Source organism: Eptesicus fuscus, chromosome 4, assembly GCF_027574615.1.
Source record: "Eptesicus fuscus isolate TK198812 chromosome 4, DD_ASM_mEF_20220401, whole genome shotgun sequence".
Classification (NCBI taxonomy): domain Eukaryota; kingdom Metazoa; phylum Chordata; class Mammalia; order Chiroptera; family Vespertilionidae; genus Eptesicus; species Eptesicus fuscus.
In genome coordinates, this window is record NC_072476.1 from 75,552,375 (window position 1) to 75,576,006 (window position 23,632).

The 23,632-nt window shown below is 42.7% G+C and overlaps 1 protein-coding gene across 1 annotated transcript in view; it reads left to right on the forward strand.

Annotated features, from left to right (window-relative positions):
- The window catches only part of MRPS27 (mitochondrial ribosomal protein S27), a 78,430-nt gene that overhangs the window by 38,414 nt on the left and 16,384 nt on the right, over positions 1-23,632 (forward strand). The window contains exons 5-6 of the mRNA XM_008161912.3: positions 18,271-18,385; positions 23,510-23,588. Of these exons, the coding sequence (XP_008160134.1) occupies positions 18,271-18,385; positions 23,510-23,588 (194 nt within the window). The remainder of the gene's footprint in view (positions 1-18,270; positions 18,386-23,509; positions 23,589-23,632) is intronic.

Sequence of the window (23,632 nt, forward strand, 5' to 3'; positions counted from 1 at the left end):
GTTTGTTTATACTAGTGAAATGTGCCCACCATTAAGGAATTAGTTAAATCACTAGCAGATTAGCTAAATAAACAATGGAAAATCAGCTCTGGGTGGTGAGTATTCAAGAGATTTTCCCTTTTTTTTTTTACTTTTCTATAATGATTAAATTTTCAGGAAAATTACATTTATATCAGAAGAGATAGCTTCTTGCAATTTAAGATAGGTTTTAAAGGAAGCTTATAAAGAAGCTACTGAGGGAATTAGATTTTTTAACTGGGTAGAATAAAAACTAACAGAAGTTCAAAAGCATAGAGTTTTTTGGATTGGGTGAACTTAGTGATCTTAAGTGGTCTTGGACCATTGGAAATCAAGAATACAGAAAGTTTAAGAACCATGGTTGAGGGAAGGAGGGTAGAAGGTAGAGTAGATACAATGTGCTTGGTTCTGAATATGATGTGTTGAAGAGCCTGAGTGAGGTCCAAATGGAGGAGTCTAGAAGGCAATTGAATATATGGGTCTGCAGCCTTGGGAGATATTTGGGCTGGAGAGGTGGTCACCCGCAGCTAAGCTCCCTCCCCCTTCTCCCTCTCCCTCTCCCTCTCCCTCTCCCTCCCTCTCCCTTTCCCTCTCTCCCTCTCTCTCTCTCTCCCTCTCCCTCTCCCTCTCCCTCTCCCTCTCCCTCTCCCTCTCCCTCTCCCTCTTCCTCTCCCTCTCCCTCTCCCTATCTTAACAGGACCCTAAAACACAGTTAGTGGTTACTTGTATCCACGTGTGTTTTTTCAACATGAGAAAAGCTGGTGTGTATTTTTCTCTTTTTTAAAAATATATTTTATTGATTTTTTTACCAAGAGGAAGGGAGTGGGATAGAGAGTTAGAAACATCGATCAGCTGCTTTCTGCACACCCCCCACTGGGGATGCGCCCACAACCAAGGTACATGCCCTTGACTGGAATCGAACCTGGGACCCTTCAGTCCGCAGGCTGATGCTCTATCCACTGAGCCAAACCAGTTAGGGCTATGGTGTGTATTTTTCATAGATATTTCATTAACTCAGTGGCCCTTTGCTGTCATGTGGCTGCTGTCAGGTGCTTTCTTCAGGTTGTCTGAAAGAAGTTCTGATGGCTCCATTTGGGTGTGGGCTGGAGTGGGAGATCTGAGCCTTAAATCTTTTTCGGTTACCAATGTTGGGTAAGTGGTGAAACAAGAGGGTTGTTGGCTGCTCGGCGGGCGGGGGGGGGGCGGGGGGAGATTGCAGGCTGGGACAGCTGCTTGCTTAGCAGCAAATGCATTGTCTTTGCTGCTATTTTCCTTTTTCCCTGGGCTTGCCTCGGTGACATGTCCTACATAGATACCTATTTCCTTCCTCTGAGATTCTGTCCCAGGCATACACAGAGCATGATCGTTGCAGCTTCTCTTTTGAGTGGTTCAGTTTATCTTTAGTAGGTGTCCATTCTCCTTCATTGTTGACTCCAGCGAGGGGCTGGCGGGCACCAAACAGACAGAGGACTCAGCATAAACTCTATTGTGTTGTAGCTCGTCTTGCCAAACTTATGAAAACTGGTCCAAGGGCAGAAGAGCACTAATAAGCAAATGAACTCCTCATTAGGTCACCTCCCAACTCCCTTCTCCTGTCTGGACTTTTTTCTGTCGTAAATAAGATCAGAAACCCTGCTACCAGTCATCAGAATGACTGGCACACCCTGTACTGTTTGGCTTTGAGCCTTTGTGATTGTGAAAAGTCTCTCTGTTCTCCCCTCTGCTTCACCTCCTAGTTCCTCATTTGAGATTATGTCTAGAATGAGCGGCACAGGACTCTTAACCTCTTAATGACCCTCTCCTTCCTACTCTATCCCATCCCAGTTGGCCAGTGGTAGTCAGGTATTTGTTGCATATATGTGCCCAGCACTATGCAAGTCACATCCCATGTGGAGGGAATCCTATATAATAAAATCCTAATATGCTCAGTGTCCAACCATTCATTTGACCCTTTGACCAGTTGCTGTGATTCACACTGACCATCAGGGGGAAGACGCTCTGACTGGTAGGTTAGCTTGCTGCTGGGGTCCGGCTGATCACGACTGGGCAAGACAGGCTGGACACGCCCTGGATGAATCCATGCACCGGGCCTCTAATTAGTCATAAGAGCTCACACTGATCTCGTGACCCTTCGCATGTGGCTGCTGTGGGCTGCTCTGCCCAGGTTGTCTGAAGAGCTGCGTGCTAGCCATTGTATAAGCAGTTCATATGTCTGATCGCCTCATCTTCCTATCAGCCCAGACTCGTGCTGTATGAAGTGGATACAACTTTTACTCCCATTTTACAGAATAGGGTTCTGAGGTTTTACCATTGGTTTCCTGGGGTTATAAAGTAGGAATGACGTCTTGTCAGATGCCAAATCTTATATCTTAATTACTCTCTACCACCAAAGGCAATTATGCCACAGGCCTTAACCTAACACTTCACCAGGGATTTCTCTGGTGGCAGTGCTGATTGATTTCCATGGTAAAGGTGGCCTCTGACTCACCCTCATGTCTGAGATCGCAGTAATTTTGTTTCTTCTCCTCCAGAAGCATACATTGCTGTGGTTTGGCTCAGGTCTCTATCAGACAAGCCCTTAGATGCAGAGTTAAAAGGCATGTGTACCTTAAAGTACTCAACACAGGACACATCTCTGCGTCATAAAATCATGTATGAGAGTGATGGGACACCAACTTTTCTCCTCTGGAAAGTGGGAGGAGGCAGGTGCAGTTTTATTTATATCTGTAACATTTTATTTTTTAAATATATCCAAAGAGAACAAACAAAAAGACAGATTATTGGGAAGAGAAGAGAAAAGTTGAATTCATTTTTCTATTGAGAGTCAATTAAAAATACCACATGATCTCACTCATTTATGGAAAATAAAGAACATTATAACCTGATGAATAAAAAGATAGATACAGAGGCAGTGAAGCATCAAACAGACTGTCAAATTAAAGTGGGAAGGCTGGGGAGTGTTGAGGAGAGGGGGAAAGAGATCAACTGAAGGACTTGTATGCATGCATATAAGCACAACCAATGGACACAAGACACTGGGGGTGTGTGGGATAAGGGCATGTGCCAGGGAGTAGGGGAGGCTGGGGGAAGGTCAATGGGGAAAAAAAGGAGATAAATGTACTACTATTTGTAATACTTTAAACAATAAAATAAAATTTTTTAAAAATGTAGTATCAGGGTATTATGAAACAATCTACGATAATAAAAGAGTAAGATGCAAATTGACCTACCTTCGTGACACCCACCAGCCAATCAGGCGTGATTATGCAAATTAACCCAACAAAGATGCCGGGTTAATTTGCATACACAAGCACCGAGCAGCTGGGGGCGTTTGCAGGCGTTCCACACCGCCCCAGCTGTTCTGGGCCTCTGGGCATCGTAGGAAGGCGGAAAGGTGGCTCCGGGCCAGAGCGAAGGCAGTGCTGGCAGCCAGGCGAAGGAAGGCCCATTCTTGCACGAATCTTCGTGCATCGGGCCTCTAGTCCTATATAATAAAAGCCCAGTGACCAAATGGTGGAACGACCGGAATGACCACAATGACCGCAGCCCCCAAGCCCCAACTGGCCCTGCCCCTGAGCGGACCACCCCCCACCCCCGACCCTGCTCGGGGGCAGGCCCGGACGGCAAACCTCCCGCAGCCCCTTGCCCTGGCTGGTCCCACCCCCGAGCACCGGCAACACCCCTAAATCACTGCCTGGCTCCCTGGTGCATGTGCATTTAGTGAATGCACAAGAAAATAATTATCAGTTTCTTCTGTCCCCAACCAGAGTCTCCAGAGGGCTCTGCTAATACTGCAGCCAAGGTATGGAATTCTCCCTCACAGCCCGCAGCCCCAGGAGACCTTCCAAGTTAGCCAAAAAGGTGACCTAAGCATTAACGAGATGGTGGCCCTTTGCTGAAGAATGTAGAGAGGCTTGGTGGGGATTTTGTGAAATTGCGGTGCCTTGCAGATTAGGTGAGCTTTCAATCTCTCTTTAAAAGGGGTGGCAAGAGGACCCACAGGCTGCCAGGAGCAACAGCGAAGGATAGGTACATTCAAAAACAGAAAAACTTTTAAACAAACAGACATGAAGATCTTATTGGGAAACTGAGGGCAGAGCCCCAGGAAGAGCACAAAAATCATTAAAGGGCCATCATCTATCTTGATATACGTTTGCAAACAACATATAAATGACTTCATCTCATGTCACCTGAAATACAAAACAGTTCTGTTGTGTGTTTTCTTTTGGACATCCTTAAAGTATAATTAGATCCAGCTGGGGGAAAGCTATAGCTTCCAGCATTAGACCCCTCTGCTGGCCCTGCCCAATGGGCCCCCATCAGGGCGGGCCCACCAGACCCCACCCGTGCACAAATTCATGTACCGGGCCTCTAGTCATTCTATAAATGAGGGCTTGCATATGATGTTTCTGAATTAGCATTCTAAGCTTGTTTTAGGGTCTGCTCACAAAAATACTTGTTTTTAAATAATCCCAATCTAACCTCATTGAAGGCAAGGAGTGTGTTTCTCTACATCACTCAGCGCCCAGCATATTATCTTGATTCATAGTGAGTGGATGAATGATCACATGCAGAATAGAGCAGCTTTGCCCTCACCAAATGCTCTGTTCTGTTCTAACACAGTGATTCCATGTAGGCACAGAAGTGGAACTGTTTTCTCTCATGTTATTCTGTGTTTAAAAACAATGTTTTTAACTAGCTCCCTTGCTTTTTTGCCTAAAGTTAGTGCTGGGAAAATTGTGCCTGCTCACTGAAGGCTTCATGCATCGTAGCAGCCATGTCCCTGTGGAAAGCCTATGGCTATTGCAGTTGAAATTCCACTTAATGTGCACACATAAAGGACGAGTTGCTGCCCCTTCCAGCTCGCTGCAATTGTCCAGCAGATGAGCTAATGATGTTTAGGAGGCTAGGGAAGTGGAGGTATTTTCATAGCTTGTTTCTGTCTCCTCTCCCACAAGGTGCAGCCATCATCTGACACATGATCAATGGGCCCAGCCCTTTTTAGGATGCAGAAGATGCTTCCCTGCGTCTGTGGCTCACAATGGAACAATAGACTTCTGCAATGATATATTGCATCCCTGGTGTTCAAACGCCGTCAGTTAAGCTTATCTGGAATCTATTTAACTATTATCCATCAAGCTTTATATATATATAGGAGCGCTCTCCTCTCCCTATGATTCATGCTTAGAGAAGCAGAGGGACTTGGGGAAGCTACCTGCAGTCACATTGAGGCAGGCAGTTTTCCTGGCACTTTCTGACATTGAAAATAATTTTCTCATGCCATGAAAGATGTTTTTCAAATTGTCTGTGCTGTCCTTCTGGGCCAGCCTAATAGCTTTTGTTTAGCTTTAGCATGGCAGTTCTATGGAAGGTTTGCCAGCCAGACAAATGAACCCGGACCTTTGTATTTGGTATTTTATTAAAGAACCAGCTCTTTCCTGTTTAAAATTTGTAATCATTCTTTCTGATGATTGTTAACATATTAAAAGGGATGATGTCTGACCCTTAGCCTTCCAATGGCATGAAATTTGCATTTGTTCATTCTTGAAACTATTTTTTAGTATATTATGTTTGTACAATTTCAGATGTTCAGTTTTTTATAAGTTTGGTTTTAGAATGGAGGGCACTGGCTTGAGCTGAATAGAGGAACTGCTAATTAAATGTCGTTATTCTGATTTTTACCATTTGACAGCACAAGAAAGAAAGGTCACCTTAATTTTTCTACCTTCATATATAAAGAAGGGTTGTTTTTTTTTTTTGGTAAATGCTAAATTAAAGCTTCCTGAAAACCAATTGGACTGACAAATACAAATCTCAACTTTTAAACTCCTTTCCTTTTTAGCTACAGAAAGTGATTGTGTCCTTTTATGGTTCCAGAAACGGGCAAGTAATTTCTTAATCCCTATGATCACCCCCATCTCACTCTTTTCTTTTTTAAAGAGTTCAACCATTTCTGCTTTAGGAGTTGCCAAATAACAAGGGTTTTATACCAAAAATAGTAAGGTATGGTGGTGAACTGTTTGGGTGATTATGACTGCTTACAGTAATTTTTTAAGGAGTAAAAGAAAGTAGCAACATATGAAACAATTTGTGTTGCATAAGAAAGTTAATTTGGTGACTTTTAGATATAAATTTAATGCAATGAAGTATTATTCATTTGAGTAGAAAATACTGATGGAGGGATCAATTACTGGAAATTTTATTTCCTACAAAACTTGATCTCCAATTTAAATCTACTTTAGGGACCTGAATTTAACTTTAGTGATTGTATCATTTCATTTTGAAATTTTAGATGCCAGTTGGCAGGGTCTGCTCACCCCACAATAATCTGTGCTCACTGCCCAAACTGAGTAAAATGATACTCACCTGGTAGGGGAATGGAGGCTAGTGGAATAAACGAGAGTAAGCTGTTGGCTGACTGGTAGCTTATTTATCTGTGAGTCTCTATTGTATCACTGACTTTTTTCTGTTTCAATAGAAATGTGTAAATAACTGATGTTTTAATGCGTGGATGAGGCTCAGTATTCTTTAGGGTCATTAAACTTGGGAGCTGGAAGGAGTTTGGGCCGTCTGGTCTAGCCTAGAGTTCCAGTGTATTTTGTTTGGCACATATAGTATGTTTTCAAAACCAGTGTAAGTAGACAGCCAGTTTGCTTGGTCATAATACAAGCAGCTTTGCACCTATTGTCTTAAATGATTCTTCATGCATTTATATTAATAGACTGGCCATTGTAGACATTTGAGTTCGTGATGCAGATAATCCTACCTCTTCATCTTACAGTTACAGGAACTGAACCCCTGGAGGACTGAGCGGATTTCCAAAGTTAAACAACTAGTTCAAGACAGTTCAGAATTATTTACAGCCTAAGTATTTTTCTCTGAATTCTGCTTCTTAATTTAGAAAAGATGTTACTTATTTTTCAGTGAGTTAGAGACCTTTGACAAACTGCAGAGATGATTTTTAAAGATGCCTTACAAATATAATAAAAGCATTGAGAGACAGTGGTGGAATAGTAAGAATAAAGGATCTAATTTAAGTCCTATGGCTGTGTTTATCTTGGGTATTGCGTGGATATCATTCAATATCCATTCAATAAACAGTGGATATTGGAGGTCCCTACCAGTACTAAATTAAAGATTCTCTAATTCTATGTAAACTTTTCTTCCTCCTCTGTTCCCAATTTACTTGACATAGGTGGCTCTCAAGGTCTCTTCCAATCTTGAGAGAAGTCTAAGTGTTTGGATTTAGAACTTGTTAGGGGAGTTCTTTGAACCTGTGTACTCTTTCCTCTTTGTTTTCACTCTCCTATCAGCTTGTCTGTTTCCTGAACTTACTATTGTCCTGCAGAATCCATGCATCCTTGTGTGTGTGGGAATGAGATAGCAGTGGGGAGGAGATAGTAGGTGGCCCTCCAAGATGAACACATATTACGCCACATCCTCGGCCATCTCTGACCTCCTCCTGCCTGGTACAAAGGCAGCATTTCCTACTAGCTTCATCCATTTAGGCAGGATGATACTTCAAAACCAAATGGATTATTGTTTCAAATATAAATAATACGAATTTTGACATGCAGAGGTAGGCAAAAGTAGGTTAAATTACCAGCTATCATTACCTAAAATATAAACCATAAGTAATGATACAAAGTGATAACAATAATAAGAAGACAAATAATACAAATAAATAATACAATAATTAATAAAGAAATAATTTATATATATAAAGAGCTAGGGTCGTAACATCCAAAACAACCAAAGGCTTGACCGAATGCCAGGCTGCTCGCACAGCAGGCATTACCTCTCCAAGTGAGAGAGAGGCGGGGCAGCTGCTGATCAGCCCCGAGATAGGCCCAGAGATGCTGACTGGCATAGAAACTGACCAATCAGAACCAAATCTGGGTGAATTGCAAGGAGCCAATGGCTGCCTAGGAGGTGGAGCTTTTGATGCTAACTGGCATAGAAACCGACCAATCAGAACCAAATCTGGGCAAATTACAAGGACCCAATGGCTCCCTAGGAGGTGGGGCTTTTGACGCTGACTGACATAGAAACCGACCAATCAGAACCAAATCTCGGTGAACTGCAAGGAGCCAATGGCTGCCTAGGAAGCGAAGCTTTTGACGCTGACTGGCATAGAAACCGACCAATCAGAACCAAATCTGGGTGAACTGAGAGGAACCAATGGCTGCCTAGGAGGCGGAGCTTTTGATGCTGACTGGCATAGAAACCGACCAATCAGACCCAAATCTGGGTGAATTACGAGGAGCCAATGGCTGCCTAGGAGGTGGGGCTTTTGATGCTGACTGACATAGAAACCGACCAATCAGAACCAACTCTGGGTGAACTGCAAAGGCAGAACCTAAGGTGGGGGCTGAGGAGGGGTTTTAAGGGCAACAGCTGTTTGGTGTAAGGTGTATGAAAGTGATTCAATTTTTTAATGACCGGTTTGGCAGTATAGTGCATATGGCTGGCTATCAGTCCAGATATAGGGATTATGTGTTTTTGTCTGCCAAGAGCATCCCTTCCTGCTGAAAAAGGCTCCCCACCCCCGACACACATTTAAGCAATCCTATCCTATATAATCTATCTATACTAATAAAAGGGTAATATGCTAATTAGACTGGGTCAACTGGCCATCTTCCAGATGTCCAACTTCCTTCCGGACAAAGCCATGGTGGTGGGGGCTGAGGCAGAGGCAGTTAGGGTGATCAGGCCGGCAGGGGAGAGCAGTTAGGGGTGAGATCAGGCTGGCAGAGGAGGGCAATTGGGGGTGAGATCAGGCCGGCAGGGGAGGGCAGTTAGGGGTGATCAGGCCAGCAGGGGGGCAAGGTAGGGGCGATCAGGCCAGCAGGGGGGCAAGGTAGGGGCGATCAGGCCACCAGGCAGAGGGGTTAGGGGCAATCAGGCAGGCAGGCAGAGGAATTAGGGGTGATCAGGCAGGAAGGCAGGCAGGCGAGTGGTCCCAGATTGCGAGAGGATGTCCAACTGCCGGTTTAGGTCCGGGATCGGCAGTCGGACATCCCCTGAGGGGTCCCAGATTGAAGAGGGTGCAGGCCGGGCTGAGGAACCTCCCTCCATGCACGAATTTCGTGCTCTGGGCCTCTAGTCTATATATATATAAAAAGCTAAGTGATTGTCTGACCGTCTGACTGGCTGGTAGGTATGACATGCACAGACCACCAGGGGACAGATGCTCAATGCAGGAGCTGCCAGCTGCGGTGACTTGGCAGCTGCAGTGAGTTGGCAGCAGAGGTTCTCAGGTGACGCACCCTGGAACCAGAGAGGAGGAGGCCTGATTCCTCTCAGGGCTGCACGCGATTTCACCTTCGGGTGTGGGTTATGTTGTTGCTGGGGCACTGTCGGCCCCGAATTTGGTTTATTGCACACTTGCATTTACATTCCACACCCTGTACGACAGCAACTCTCACATTCCGGGACCCCTTGGGGGATGTTGGAGAGCCGATTTTGGCCTGATCCCCGCAGGCCAGGCCAAGGGACCCCACCTGCCGGAGGGACCCTGCTCACTCCGAAGACACCCTTTGAGCCATGCTGGGGAGGGACTACGGGAGGTTGGCTCCAGGGTGCGTCCGGCCTGTCTCGCCCAGTCCTGTCCTGCTGGCCACCTTCTAATTAATTTCCTTTCAATGTGCACGAATCCATGCACCAGGCCACCAGTATAATAATAAATTCTGTGTCTCGTGGACTCACAGTTGTGAACCTACTTTTGCCAACCCCTGTGCATTACTGGTATTCATACATTCTCAGCAGGTTTAGTCATTGTTGCCATTCATCAGATACCCACTATTGTAGAACACAAAAAGATAGAAAATGTGTCCCCTGCCTTGTAAGAGCTTAAAGGCTTAATAGAAGAGTTAGTAGAGTTACAGAAATAGAAAATAGCTATAAACTTAGCTGTATAACTAGAAGAAAGTCCAGTCTTACCTTTTGCTGTAAACAAAGAATCCTTAGGGATTCAACTTTTCCATGAATTAGAGAATCAGAATGTTTAGAACACTGAGATGCTTTTCTTCTTTATTTAAAAAAAAAAAAAAAAATCTGACTCTTAAGAAATCCAGATTAGTGCTTAGCTTTGTCTCCCCTCAAAAATGCCTCTAAAGAAATCCATAATCTCACACACAAGTACATAAATCTGCTCAACACCGCTTAATTCTTCCTGCTTCTATACTGCTGCACTTCACCCCAGCCAGGCGTCTTTGCCTGCTCATTTCTTTTCTGGCAGACTTAATCCTGGCAACTCCACTAAGCCTAGAATACTCCAGAAATTCTTATTTCTATTCCTTTGTTTTCCTCCTTTTTTCTTTCTGACCTTTCTTTTCCTCAGAACTATTCAGATGCACAGCCTACCAGTGATTAATTAATATATGTGATTTTCCTGTCTTAGTCACTGTGTTACTCTTGATTTTGCAGGCATGTTCTCTGAAGTTCCTAGCCAAAATTTGAGAAGACCTCAGGAAATGTTTGTGTCTTGTTAAAACTGGTTTGCTCACTGCACATAGATTTCCTACTCAAAACCAGAAATATTTCCCTTATCTCTGCCCAAACCACGCAGTTCCCACAACATTATGTTCTTTTATAAATAGGACTGGTTCCAAGATCCAGTTTTCTCAACTTCCTGCTTTTCCTAGCTAACGGCCCCTCTCCCTTTAGCCTTACCTTGCCCTTGGGAGAGTGTCCCTCAGGCGTGATGTAATCTGTGTGTCCAGCTTTGAAGTGGCTGGAGGGGCCCCACCAGGTGCTTCTGGGAGCAGCTTCACTGAGGTCAGTGAATGGCCACAAAGACAGCCATTTCTGCTTTTACATCATCACAAAGAGGGCACCTCAGCAATCACTGTAAATACTTCTTCCCCTTTCTCCCCACAAGTCATTCTCCCCTGTTATCCACATAGGTCACCTTATCAAAGCTGATAAAATAGCGTCCCAGGCTTCAGACAGAGAACAGTTGGCTTCATTCTGACCGACGCCTTACTTTTCTGTTCTGTGAAAGAAAGAGCAACAGAGAATGGTCAATCTATAGGCATTTTCTTTCTGTATCAGAAAGGGGGGATGTCATCTTTAAGGTTGTTTGGAATTAGAGGAAATTGGGTAGACTAACAGGGATAGAATAGGGATCATGGTGCCTGACACATACTTATTTTGTGAATAAGAAATATGTCTCCAAGGTGACAAGAGAAGATTTGACTTTGGGTGGTGGGCACATGATGCAATATACAGATCTTATAACAGAAACCCACACCTGGAACCTGTATGTTCATGTTGACTGATGTCATCCCAATCAAATTAATAAATAAATATTTTTTTAAAAAAAGAAATACATCTCCTAGATTGAGAAAGGTCTGGCAAAACAACAGCGAGATCAGAGAGAAGAGAAAGAGATAATTTGAGGGACATAATGTCCTCCTTGTCGTTGGTTGCTCTCTGTTCCATGAGAAGACATAGAAAGTAGAGTATGCCCTGGCTGGTGTGGCTCTGTTGGTTTAGCCGCGTTGTCCCGTGCACTGAAAGGTCACTGGTTCGATTCCTGCCCAGTTTCGGGCTCCATCCCAGGTAGGAGGCAGCTGATGGATCTCTGTCTTTCTCTCCACCCCGCCCCCTCACTTCCTCTCTTTCTAAAATCAATAAAAACATATTTTTAAAAAAGAAAAAAATAGAGTATCTCTCCTAGAGTAGTTTCTCTTATTTCATATTTCCAGGTGAGACACTAATGACCTCATTTTTAAACCCTGGGTCTGACAGTTTAGACTTTCACTTTGATAATCTAACAAGCCCCTCTTACCTATCTTCACTTCAAAAAATGTGCTATTGTGCTACATTTATTTAGCCCTTCACATTTGCAAAATTCTGTGCCTGTGTTATTCTCTACCCCAAACCCACTTAGTTATCACCCATTTTTAGAATGGCTACAGGGAAGCCAGGTCTAATGACTATATATAGGATGTAGAAAACTACCTGCACACTGGGTTTTAATTTTTTTCAATTTCTTTCTGGAAATTGAAAGAATATAAATTACAAACTAACAGATAAAACTTGTAGTTTTATTAATTTGCTTTTTCTCTTACAAAATTAATATCTGTGGGGTTAGAAAGAGACCCCAGGAGGTTATCTAAATAAAATTTGTTTAAATTCACCAGTGAGTCCTGAAAGGGTCGACTACAAAGGCGACAGTAAGGAATTGTTAGGGATGACAGAACTGTTCCGATAACTTGACTGTTGTTGTGGTTGCACAACTGTTCACATTTGTCAACACTCATAGACCTGCACTTTGAAAGTATAAATGTTACTGTTTTTACCTTATATCTCTGTAAACCTGTCTTTTTTAAAAAAAGAAAAATGTATTAGAACTTAAAAATTAAAAAAAAGGCTCAGCCCAGCATGGCTCAGTGGTTGGAGGGTCAGCCCATGAACTGAAGGGTCGCGGGTTCAATTCCAATCAAGGGCACATACCTGGGTTGCAGGTTTCCAGCCCTGGTTGGGGAGCATGCGGGAGGCAACCAATGATGTGGCTCTCTCACATCCATGTTTCTCTCTCTCCTCTCTCCTCTTTCCCCCATCCTCCTCCGCGCTCCCTTCCACTCTCTAAAATCAATGGAAAAAATATCCTCCCGTGAGGATTAACAAAAATTAAAAAAAAAGACATTATTATCTGCTTCATGAGGTAGTAATGAATTTGTTGGAAATGCTAAGCCCAGACGGGTTGACCATCAAGGGGGGAATGTTTGGGAAGGGATTCTTGCTCCTGCTGCTTCACTTGGTGCTCACTCAGGACATGTTTGCTAAAAGTTAAAATTAACTGTTCTCCTGTAAGAGTAAGAATCTAGGATCTCAAGCAGAAAAATTATTTTAATCTAATGTCTTCATGATCAGTTCCTATATTAGACTCTGACATCCTTTTAAACACTTGACAAAAATAGAATAGTCATTAGAAAATTATCTCACCAAAATATGATTTTATTCTAGGTAGGTGGAGGCAACTAATAATAGATGAAAGCAGAATTTAAAGCAGGATGCAAAAGAAAGTTAATTATCCTTTTATAATGAGAGAGTGGGTGGTAGTGATTGAATCCAATTCTGGTCAAATAATCACAGGATACCCTCCTTGGTTCTAGTTCACGAATGCACTCAAACCTTTTACTAATTACTATACACACTTTGCTTCATTAATGAGATTCCCAGTCCACATTACAGGCTTTGGAACCAGCTACATGTTCTTCTTGGCATTCTTTCTTTCCTCCCTTTACCCAATCACCCATCTCCATGTCTGCCCAGCTCAGGGACTGCGGTCTCCATCTGGAAAGCCTGTTGCCACCGGATACAAAATTCAAGTTCAGGGTGGTGGCTCTCATGATCAGATAAACGTTGTGGAAAGCTTGCTCAGTCATATGGAAGAGCCAGTGCTGCCGCTAAATGGTGGAGCAGATGAGCTCCGGGCTCTGGCGTCTGTGCCTCTTTCATCTGTGCCTCTGAGAGAGCTGATGGCATTGCCACTTTCACCTTCAACAGTAGCCTTTATTTGAATCCCCTGGAAGAAAAGCTGTATCTCTCCCCCCTCGCCTTTTTTTAAAATCCTCACCCAAGGACATGCTTAGAGAGAGGAAGAGAGACAGAGAGAAAGAAACATCGATGTGAAAGAGAAACATCAATCAGTTGCCCTCTGCACGTTCCCCAACCAGGGATCAAACCTCAACTCAAACATATGCCCTGACCAGGAATCGAACCAGCAACTCTTCAATGCACAGGACAATACTCAACCAACTGAGCCACTTTTTTTTATGAAATTGGTCACAAATAGGAAATCCCATGTGACTTTTACCTTCTGTGTAATCATAGTGAGTCTCTGGTGCTTTTCTTTTCCCTCTCGACTTTTATGTAACCACTCTTCCCTTCCGAGATATCTCCGAGACATCAAAGACCTTTGCAGCCTGTGATTCTGCTCTCCTTCCTTCCTGGTGACATTGGTCTTGAATGAGCAGCAGGGCAGGCAAATGCCCTGAGGAATCCTGAACATAGCCTGACTTTTGAGGAGAGACAGCTTCTCAATTCCTGCCATTTCACGAGTCATGATTTGGCTTCCTAGGCAAGTTCTGTCTTCACCTGGCCACCCCTCTTAGCACCGTGGACAGAGATCCTGCAGCCCTGGTAACCAGCTTTTAGAACTAGAGCTAGAACTTGAGAGCATACTTCTTCATTCTCTCCTTTCTGTGACACTCCTTCTTCCCCCAGGAAATACTCATGTCTTTAAAATTGTTGTAAGTTTTCTTATATTTTATAAACTGGAAGCTCAGAATGTCTCTGCCGTCATGAGCACAAACATTGTTGGGGTTATTTGGGTTGCATTTGTTTATCTTTTGCGCACACACACACACACACACACACACACACAGTTTGCCTAGCTTGTCAGCCTGCTGGCCTGGACAATAATAATGCTTCTGTCGAGGTGAGCAAACAGCTGATGGTGTGGGGCACGACGGGGACTCCTACAGTGGCTGCCTGTAATCTGCCAGGCCTGTGGTCAGAGCAGGCGAGAACAAAGGCCAGTCTGTTTGCAAGCAAATTGGAAAATCAATGTGTTAGTTGTTTTCTTGTCTCTTTGCCTTTCTCCTGGCTGAAAGGGAGATTGCCGGTCCAGCAGTCTGCAGACTCATTCCAGGCAAGTACCCACTCTGGAGACATACCTGCCTATCATATTACCCCTGGCAATTCTGAAAAGGGCCCAAGTTTATCTGTCTGAACTGCTTCAAAAATCACTGACAGAGCGATTCTTTCCAAACTCACCATCCAAACCTGGGCCCTTACTATGTCAATATTTTGAGTTGTTTATTTTCTAGATAGCTACTCCAATAAGTTGTGTGCTAATTTCTTTTTTGTCGCTGATGGGGTCTTGGAAAGGAGTTTATTTCCTGCTCGGCTGGGAAATGCAGGAATTGCACTTTGGGCAGCATATGTCATGGTATATGAGGAAGTGTTTTCCTCCTACTCCTGAATTTATTTAATGTTGTGATTTAGTTGAGAATGTTCTCGCCATGGTTGTGTATCTGGAGTATTAGGTTTAGAGAGGAGAGATCATACCGAGCAGCCCTGTCCCAGGAGGGAGAGAGTAAACTTATTAAAGACCCCTTTGAGTCTGCTGGCAAATCACTCTTTCCCTTTAGGCTTCTAAGAAATAAAGTGTGAGAGAGAAGACTTTTCTGTTCTCTGTGTGAAGTTAGCCTCACCACGTTAGCAAGTGGCTTAAAACCGATTTTGATTTGAGCTTCGAAGCTTTTACAGCCAGGTCTTATCAGTCTTTGTCATTCTCGCTCAAAGCCTAACAATGGTCAGCTGGTCAGAGAAAAGGCTGTTTTGCTGGATACGGTTGTGGTGCTCTTATTTTAAAGTCCATCAAAAACAAAAGTCCTTTGGAGGTGGAAGAAGGCATAGAGGGGATAAATGGTGATGGGAAAAAATAGTAATTTAATTTAATTTTTTTTAAAAGTCCTAACTCTTTAGTGGTCGTCGGAGATATCCTAAAGTGGAAGATTAGATTGTAAATGAGGATAAGGTTTAAAATAATCTTGGGTAAGGAAGTAATTGACATTTTTTATTTTATTTTGTTTGTTTTTAAAAGGAAAAATGTACTGATCCTAACATCCATTACTACCAAAATCACCTCCTGGCAAGCAACTAGCCGTGCCCTTTTAGGACTTACTGTTCCACTTGGTATAATTGTTCAGCTTTGTATGCTTTGCTTTGGAATGAGACTATAAATGCCCCAAACAGCTAGTTTACAGTTCTTCATATATACCACAGATGTTAACAAAATGATCAGCACATGGTAGCCTTTAATACGTGTTGAATAAAGCTCTTGTTTTATTGCTGAAAACCTGCCATGGGCCACGAATGGTGTCAGGCACTGAGGAGCCAGGGTTGAGCTACTCAGTCACTGCCCCTACTTGCCCAGGGAGGTTACAGGCTAACGAGGAAACATCTCCATCATTTAGGGAATACTCCTGGTATGTCATGACTTTTTTGTTTAAAAGGTAAAATTAACTTTTAATTGGCCATTATACTTTAGATCTCAGATTTTTCAGAGTAAGCAGGAGAGGGGCTCAAGTGGCTCAACAATTGATTTTACAATCATCCTATATAATAAAAGGCTAATATGTAAATTGACCGAATGGTGGAACGACCAGTCGCTATGATGCACACTGACCACCAGGGGACAGACGCTCAACACAAGAGCTGCCCTCTGGTGGTCAGTGCGTTCCCACGGCAGGGGGTGGGGGCACTCAGCCAGAAGCCGGGCTGAGGGCTGGCGAGCACAGCAGCGGTGGCAGGAGCCTCCTCGCCTCTGCTGCGGGCCTAGCCAGCAGTCGGACATCCCCCTAGGGGTCCTGGATGGCAATAGGGCGCAGGCCGGGCTGAGGGGACCCCCAGTGCACAAATGTCATGCACCGGGCCTCTAGTGAAATAATAAAAGACATATTTTGTTTTGTTTTACTTCTCTACAGAGGATCTCATTAGATCTAGTATCTCTGGCACCTATATGATGCCTTTCTTTGACCAGATCACTCTCAACCTGAACACAATTTAACCAGTTTCTATCTTTATGCTTTTAAAGGGCTTAATTCTGTAGAGAAAGATAGAGAGAGACATTTTCTAGGCAAATCTAAGATATTCAAAAGACTAGAGAGGGCTTGATGAGTCTAAATCCATAAAACATCTTCAGATCTTGTTTTTGCGTAATCTATCTGATTGGAGCACTAATAAATAGCCTAAATTAAATACTACCTCTCACTTCCCCTTTTTCTCGTCTTTTACTTTGGCAGAGAACTTGTTTAGCATGAAACTCTCCCAATAGCAGATGGCAGGAAGGAGCAGGTGGCAGATTGAATAAACAGCCTCTGAAAAACACTGGGATACGCCTGTAGCCCCAACTCTCAATCTGGCACAAAATCCTTGCACTCCAAGTTTTTGTCTTGCCTTTTTATTTTTAAGAAAACACTTTGATTTTTGTAGAGCCCAGAGATTGACCTGCTTCTATCAGGTTAAAGAAAAAGTGGGGACTTTAACTGACATGATGTGATATTTGAAGATCCATCCCAATCAAAACAGATAAACAAAAAGAGGACTGCAAAGCCCCTTATATTGTCTCTGCTCTCACTCAGGCTTGTGGCCTGAACCCGCCAAGAGCGAGAAGCGCTCTGACCCAAAGTGTTACCAATGTGTGCAAACTCAAGGCAAGGGTAGTGTGCGCAATTCCTTTCTTTGTGGCAACACTGTGCTACCTACGCCTTAGCTTGGATTGCCTTTTAAAGCCATGTGGGGAGCAGTAGGAAGCAAGAGGAGGCAGACTGAAGATCTAGAGCCGAGCTATGAAGAAGGCAGCAGGACTGTGGGTTCCGAAGGCCTGGGGGACCTGAATGTTAAGTTTTGCTTAATTTTTATTAATTTTTCTTCTTTTTTGTTTTCTTATGATTCATTGATGAGTATGCCAATCTCCCCTAAGTGTCACAAGAAATATCAATATGACACAAAGCTAGTTTCCCTCTAGAGTTGCTCTGCTCTTTATTTTTCTTTTTTTGCTTCATCTGTTTTATTGTGAACTTCTAAGGGTCAGCTTCAGTTCCACATCTCTCTTCTAATGAACTATGTATTCACTTAACACCATGGTTAGTATTTCTCCCAAGTCATTTTTCATAAGTCTCATATTAAAACAAGATATTGAGCCCCAACTGGTTTGGCTCAGTGGATGGAGCATCGGCCTGCGGACTGAAGAGTCAGTCCCAGGTTCGATTCCAGTCAAGGGCATGTACCTCGGTTGCGGGCACATCACCAGTGGGGTTGTGCAGGAGGCAGCTGATCAGTGTTTCTCTCTCATCAATGTTTCTAACTCTCTATCTTTCTCCCTTTCTCTCTTTTAAAAAACAATAAAAATATAAAAAAACAAAAGCAAAAAAAAACCAAGATATTGATTTATTAAATAAGGGGTTATTAAATAAGGAATACAATTTTTACAATCTTTTTGTTTGTTTGTTTGTTATTTATTTATTTATTTATTGCCTTCTCTTTTCCATTTCAGACTATGGTTAGTGAGTTTTAGCCTCGAATTTTTGTAGACTGTTGACTTTTATGACTTTGGTCCTATTGACTACTCATCTGTAAATACCTAAGAGAAATACCTGCTGATGGAAGATGTATTTTGGTATTGACATTTAAGAGTTAACACCTGTTTTCTCTCTCTTATGCTCTGTTTAGATTCCGGCACAGCCCCAATTGCTGGTACCTGAGAGACTGGACTATCCACACCTGGATTAGGCAGTGTCTAAAATACGGTGCACAAGACAAGGCCTTATATACCCTTGTAAATAAGGTGAGGGCTCTCCTGGCGTTTGCAACTTGTTCTTCTGAGTTTAGAGGATACGGTGTTGGAACCAGCAAAAATAATACAAGAAATAACTTTTTAAAGTTATTTCCTCTCAGATGTCCTTTTTGTAAGGGAGCTGGATATAAATCAACATATTAAAAATAAAATTCCTGTAGCTGCTGCTCTCTCAGCACAATAACTCAGAAATGGGCAGGTAGAAGCAAAGGTAGTCCACTCACGAGAATGCTGCACTGGTGCTCCTTTCATTCTGGTTCCCTTTGGTGAAGTTTAGGGGGAAAGTCAAGGCCCTAGTATTCATACTATCTTACACATTTTTAAAAGACATATTCCAAGTTTACTCAAAGCATGTCTTACCCTAGCCCAGTGGTCGGCAAATCGCGGCTCGCGGGCCACATGCGGCTCTTTGGCCCCTTGAGTGTGGCTCTTCCACAAAATACCACGGCCTGGGCGAGTCTGTTTTGAAGAAGTGGCGTTAGAAGAAGTTTAAGTTTAAAAAATTTGGCTCTCAGAAGAAATTTCAATCGTTGTACTGTTGATATTTAGCTCTGTTAACTAATGAGTTTGCCGACCACTGCCCTAGCCAGTTTGGCTTGCTAGTTAGAGTGTCGGCCTGCAGACTGAGGGGTTGCAAGTTTAATTGCGGTCAAGGGCAGTGTACCTCAGTTGCAGCCTTGATCCCCTCCCCAGTCTCTCTCTGTGTCTCTCCCCTTCCCTTTAACACTTTCTAAAAATCAACGGGGGGGGGTTGGGGGCAATATTCTTGGGTGAGGAATAACAAACAAACAAACAAAAAAGCATGTCTTCTCAGTTCCCTGACCCCTACCCTCAAAGGCATAATGCTAAGTGAAATAAGTCACTCAAGAATAAAGTACAAAATAAGCAAAAATTTAGAATGTTATTATTGTGAGTTTCAAACTATAACACTATAAAAATATTTTAACAATAATTCTATGAAAATGTATTATTTCTATAGTATCATTGGGTTTTGTATATTAAAACTCAAAAGGAAATACTAGTTTTGTTTTTGGGAGTTTTTTCTTCCATGACTTGGGTCGAATTAAACTTAATATACATTGCAGAGAGTTTGTATGTGAGACATTGCATTGGGTATGGCATTGTCTACAAAAATGAGCAATATCCTACCCTTGCCCTCAGGAAACTTATAATTTAACTAGAGGCCCAGTGCACGAAATTCGTGCAAGAGTAGGCCTTCCTTCCCCTGGCTGCCGGCACCGGCTTCCCTCTGGCACCCAGGACCCCTGCTTTCCTCACAGCCCCGGCTTGGTCCGGAAGGACATCTGGTCTAATTAGCATATTACACTTTTATTATTATAGATAAGGCAGATAAGCAGATTCACTGGTAAATCTAATATTGGCCCCAGGGGAAAGAGTAGATTAAATCCTGCTCTCTTCAGTTCATAGTTTAGTAACACAGATTATACTAAAAGAAGAAAATTCCTGGGCAAACTGAGCAAGAAGGATCTCAAAAGGCAGAAAAGTCTCTCGTTTTCTGCTGTTCCTGCTCTTTTATGGAAAGAACACTCAGGCTGTTACCTCCAAAATTCCACTAGTTACCTGTAACTTCAGGCAAATAATTTATCCTTCTAGGTTTTAGTTTTGTCAGTTCTAAGTGAGTTGTACTAAATCAGTGATTTCCAACTCTGGCTGCCCATTAGAATTACACAAGAAGCTTTTAAAATTTATAGATATATCCCCAAGATTTTCATTTAATGGATCTTTCTGGAGCCCAGGCATTGGTATTTTTTAATGGATTATCTAATTTTTAATAGACTTTATTTTTTAGAATAGTTTTAGGTTCATAGCAAAATTGAGCAAAAGGTACAGAGATTTCTCATCTGCTCTCAGTCCCCACACATGCACAGCCTCCCCCATTATGGACATCCCCTCTCCCCCACAGAGTGCCACATTTGTTACAATTGATGAACCTGCATTGACACATCATCATCACCCAAAGTCCATAGTTTGTATTAGGGTTCATTCTTGGTGCTGTACATTGTATGGGTTTGGACAACTGTATACTGACATGTATCTACTATTAGGGCATCATACAGAGTAGTTTTACTGCATTTAAAATCCTCTGTGTTCTGCCTATTCAGCCCTTGGTAGTATCTTTTTAAAGCTCCCATGTTAATTCTGATTTGTCTTGCCAGAGCTGAGAATCACTAACCAGTCGATTTCTAAGGCTCTTTCTAGCTTTCATAATGTATCACTCTAAAATATTTTGTTTTTATCATGCCCCTACAGATTAATACTGATTTGGATGACTGTTGAGAAATATAGATGTGCCCCTGAGCTCCAGCCTTTCAAACAATGGCTTCTAAACAGTTTTTCCATTTCAGCAATCTGAGGCATCCCATGCAGCCTGCCAGTAACAGTGATTCACAGCTGGGGGGTAGGACCATCAGAATGTCCCGAGAAGATACCTAGAGTTTGAAAAATTTCCTTAGGCATTTCTGGTAGTTGGTGGGGGAAGAATGGGGCAGTGTGGAGGATGGTGGTTAATCCTACTGAAGTAAGAATTTAAAACAAAAATGTAACCACAATTTAGATCATTAGTAGTCAAACTTGACTGTGCATGAAAATCGCATGGGAAGTTCACTAAAACTTCAGGGTTCTGGCCAGCCCAGCATGTCTCAGTGGTTGAGCATTGACCTATGAACCAGGAGGTCACAGTTTAATTCCCGGGCAGGGCACATGCCTAGATTGCAGGCTCGATCCCCAGTGGGAGGCGTGCAGGAGGCAGCTGATCAATGATTCTCTCTCATCATTGATGTTTCCATCTCTCTCTCTTTCTCCCTTCCTCTCTGAAATCAATAAAAACAAAAATAATATTTAAAAAAACACACACACAAAACTTCAGGGTTCTGTGCCCCATTCCTGGAGATTTGATTCTGTAAATATGAGGCTTATGAATGTGCACTATTAAAAGCATTCCTGAACAGTCCATATTTGAAGAAATCTAGATTCTCAAGTGTTATGTTCAACTGCTTGTGAACAAAACATCTGAGAAGCTTGATTGGTACTATTTCATTAACATATTTCTTGGGTATTTAAAAACCAGTCAAAGAGACAACCAAGAGATAACAGGTATGGCAAGGATCTTTCTGGAGCCCAGGCATTGGTAATTCTTTAATGGGCTTTCTAAATTTTTTTAGTGGACTTTAAAAAGGGAACCCTTGTGCACTGATGGTGGGAATGTAAATTGGTACAATTACTATGGGAAATAGTATGAAGATTCCTCCAGAAATTAAAAGTAAAACCATGATATGATTCAGCAATCCCACTTCTTGATATACTAGAGGCCCGGTGCATGAAATTCATGCACGGGGGAGTGTCCCTCATCCCAGCCTGCACCCTATCCAATCTGGGACCCCTCGGGGTTTAGGCCCAGTCCCTGCTGGCTCCTAACAACTCGCCTGCCTGATTGCCCCTAACTGGTTCTGCCTGCCAGCCTGATATCCCCCTAATCGCTCCCCTGCCGGCCTGATTGATGCCTAACCACTCCCCTGATGGCCTGATTGATACCTAACTGCTCCCCCACCAGCCCAATCGCCCCCAACTGCCCTCCCCTGCCAGTTCAATCACTCCCCAAATGCCCTCCCCTTCAGGCCTGGTTGCCCCCAACTACTCTCCCCTGCCGGCCATCATGTGACAATGTGGGGGCGGCCATCTTGTGGTGGCCATCTTGTGATGATGTGGGGGCAGCCATCTTGTGACAACAGCAGTTAGGTATGGGGTGGCCATCTTGTGACATGAGGGCGTGAGGGTCAATTTGCATATTACCTCTTTATTATATAGGATATCCGAAGGAAATGAAATCACTATCTCAAAGAGTAATATGCACTCCCATGTTCATTGCTGCATTATTCACAATAGCCAAAACATGAAAACAGCCTAAATGTCTATTGACAAATGAATGGATAAGAAAAGTATGGTCTGGCCCTAGCTGGTTTAGCTCAGTGGACAGAGCATTTACCTGTGGACCCCTGTGGACCAAAGGGTCCCTGGTTCGATTCCAGACAAGGGCACATGCTCGGGTTGTGGGTTCGGTCCCTGGTGGGGGGCATGCAGGAGGCAGCCATCTCTCTCATCATTGATGTTTCTGACTCTCTCTCCCTCTCCTTTCCTTTCTAAAATCAATAAAATATTTTTAAAAAATATATGGTCTGTATACACAATGGAATATTATTAAACTATAAAAAAGGAGATCCTGCCATTTGTGAGAACATGGATGGAAGTTAAGGGTATAATGCTAAGTGAAATAAGTCAATCAGAGAAAGACAAATACCCTATAATGTCACTTATATGTGGAATCTAAAAAAACCAAACTCATAGAAAAGGAGTATAGAATGGTGGGTGCCAGGAGCTGGGGATCATGGGAAATGGGGAGATACTGGTCAAAGGGTACACATTTCCAGTTAGAAGATGGATAACTTCTGAGGATGTGATGTACAACATGATAAGTATGGTTAACAATACCATATTGTATAATGTGTGGTGAAAGATGTGTTAACTAATCTTATTGTGGTAATCATTTCTCAGTATCATGTGTATTAAATCATATTGTATACCTTAAACTTAAACAATGTTATATGCCGATTATATTTCAATAAAGGTGGGGGGGAACAGTCTAAGGGCCCGAAAATGTTGCATAAGGTGATAATGTGTGCTTTCTTATGGGAGTCTCTTTTTGCATGATATTCATACCTTATAAAAAGAATCTCTGATTCAGTGGAGTATGTGGGGGTGGAGGGAGTTTGTTTAAGTTTTGTTTGTTGTTGTTTTCACTTTTTTTGTTTGTTTGTTTACCTATGATAAGGTATTAGAATTGAGTTTTATTTTTCACATATCAATTGTCTTACATCAAACACCCCCCACAACTTTCTCACCCCAAGCAGCAGTCCTGGTTACCAAAGCTCATGAGTCACAGCTTCTCTTTCCCTGTCACAGATGCTGTAAAATGATAGTCAAATATTTTAAAGCTGATGTTGGCAAGTTTCATCCTGAATAATAATAGGCATATATTATAAATCCAATTAAACTGGATGTTTTTCTCTTACTTTTCTTTTATTTTCATTTTCATTACAGGTTCAATATGGAATTTTCCCAGATAACTTTACGTTCAATTTACTGATAGATTATTTCATAAAGAAAGAAAATTACCAAGGTAAGAAACCAAGCCCAGGTCCATTTATAATGGGGCTTCAGCTC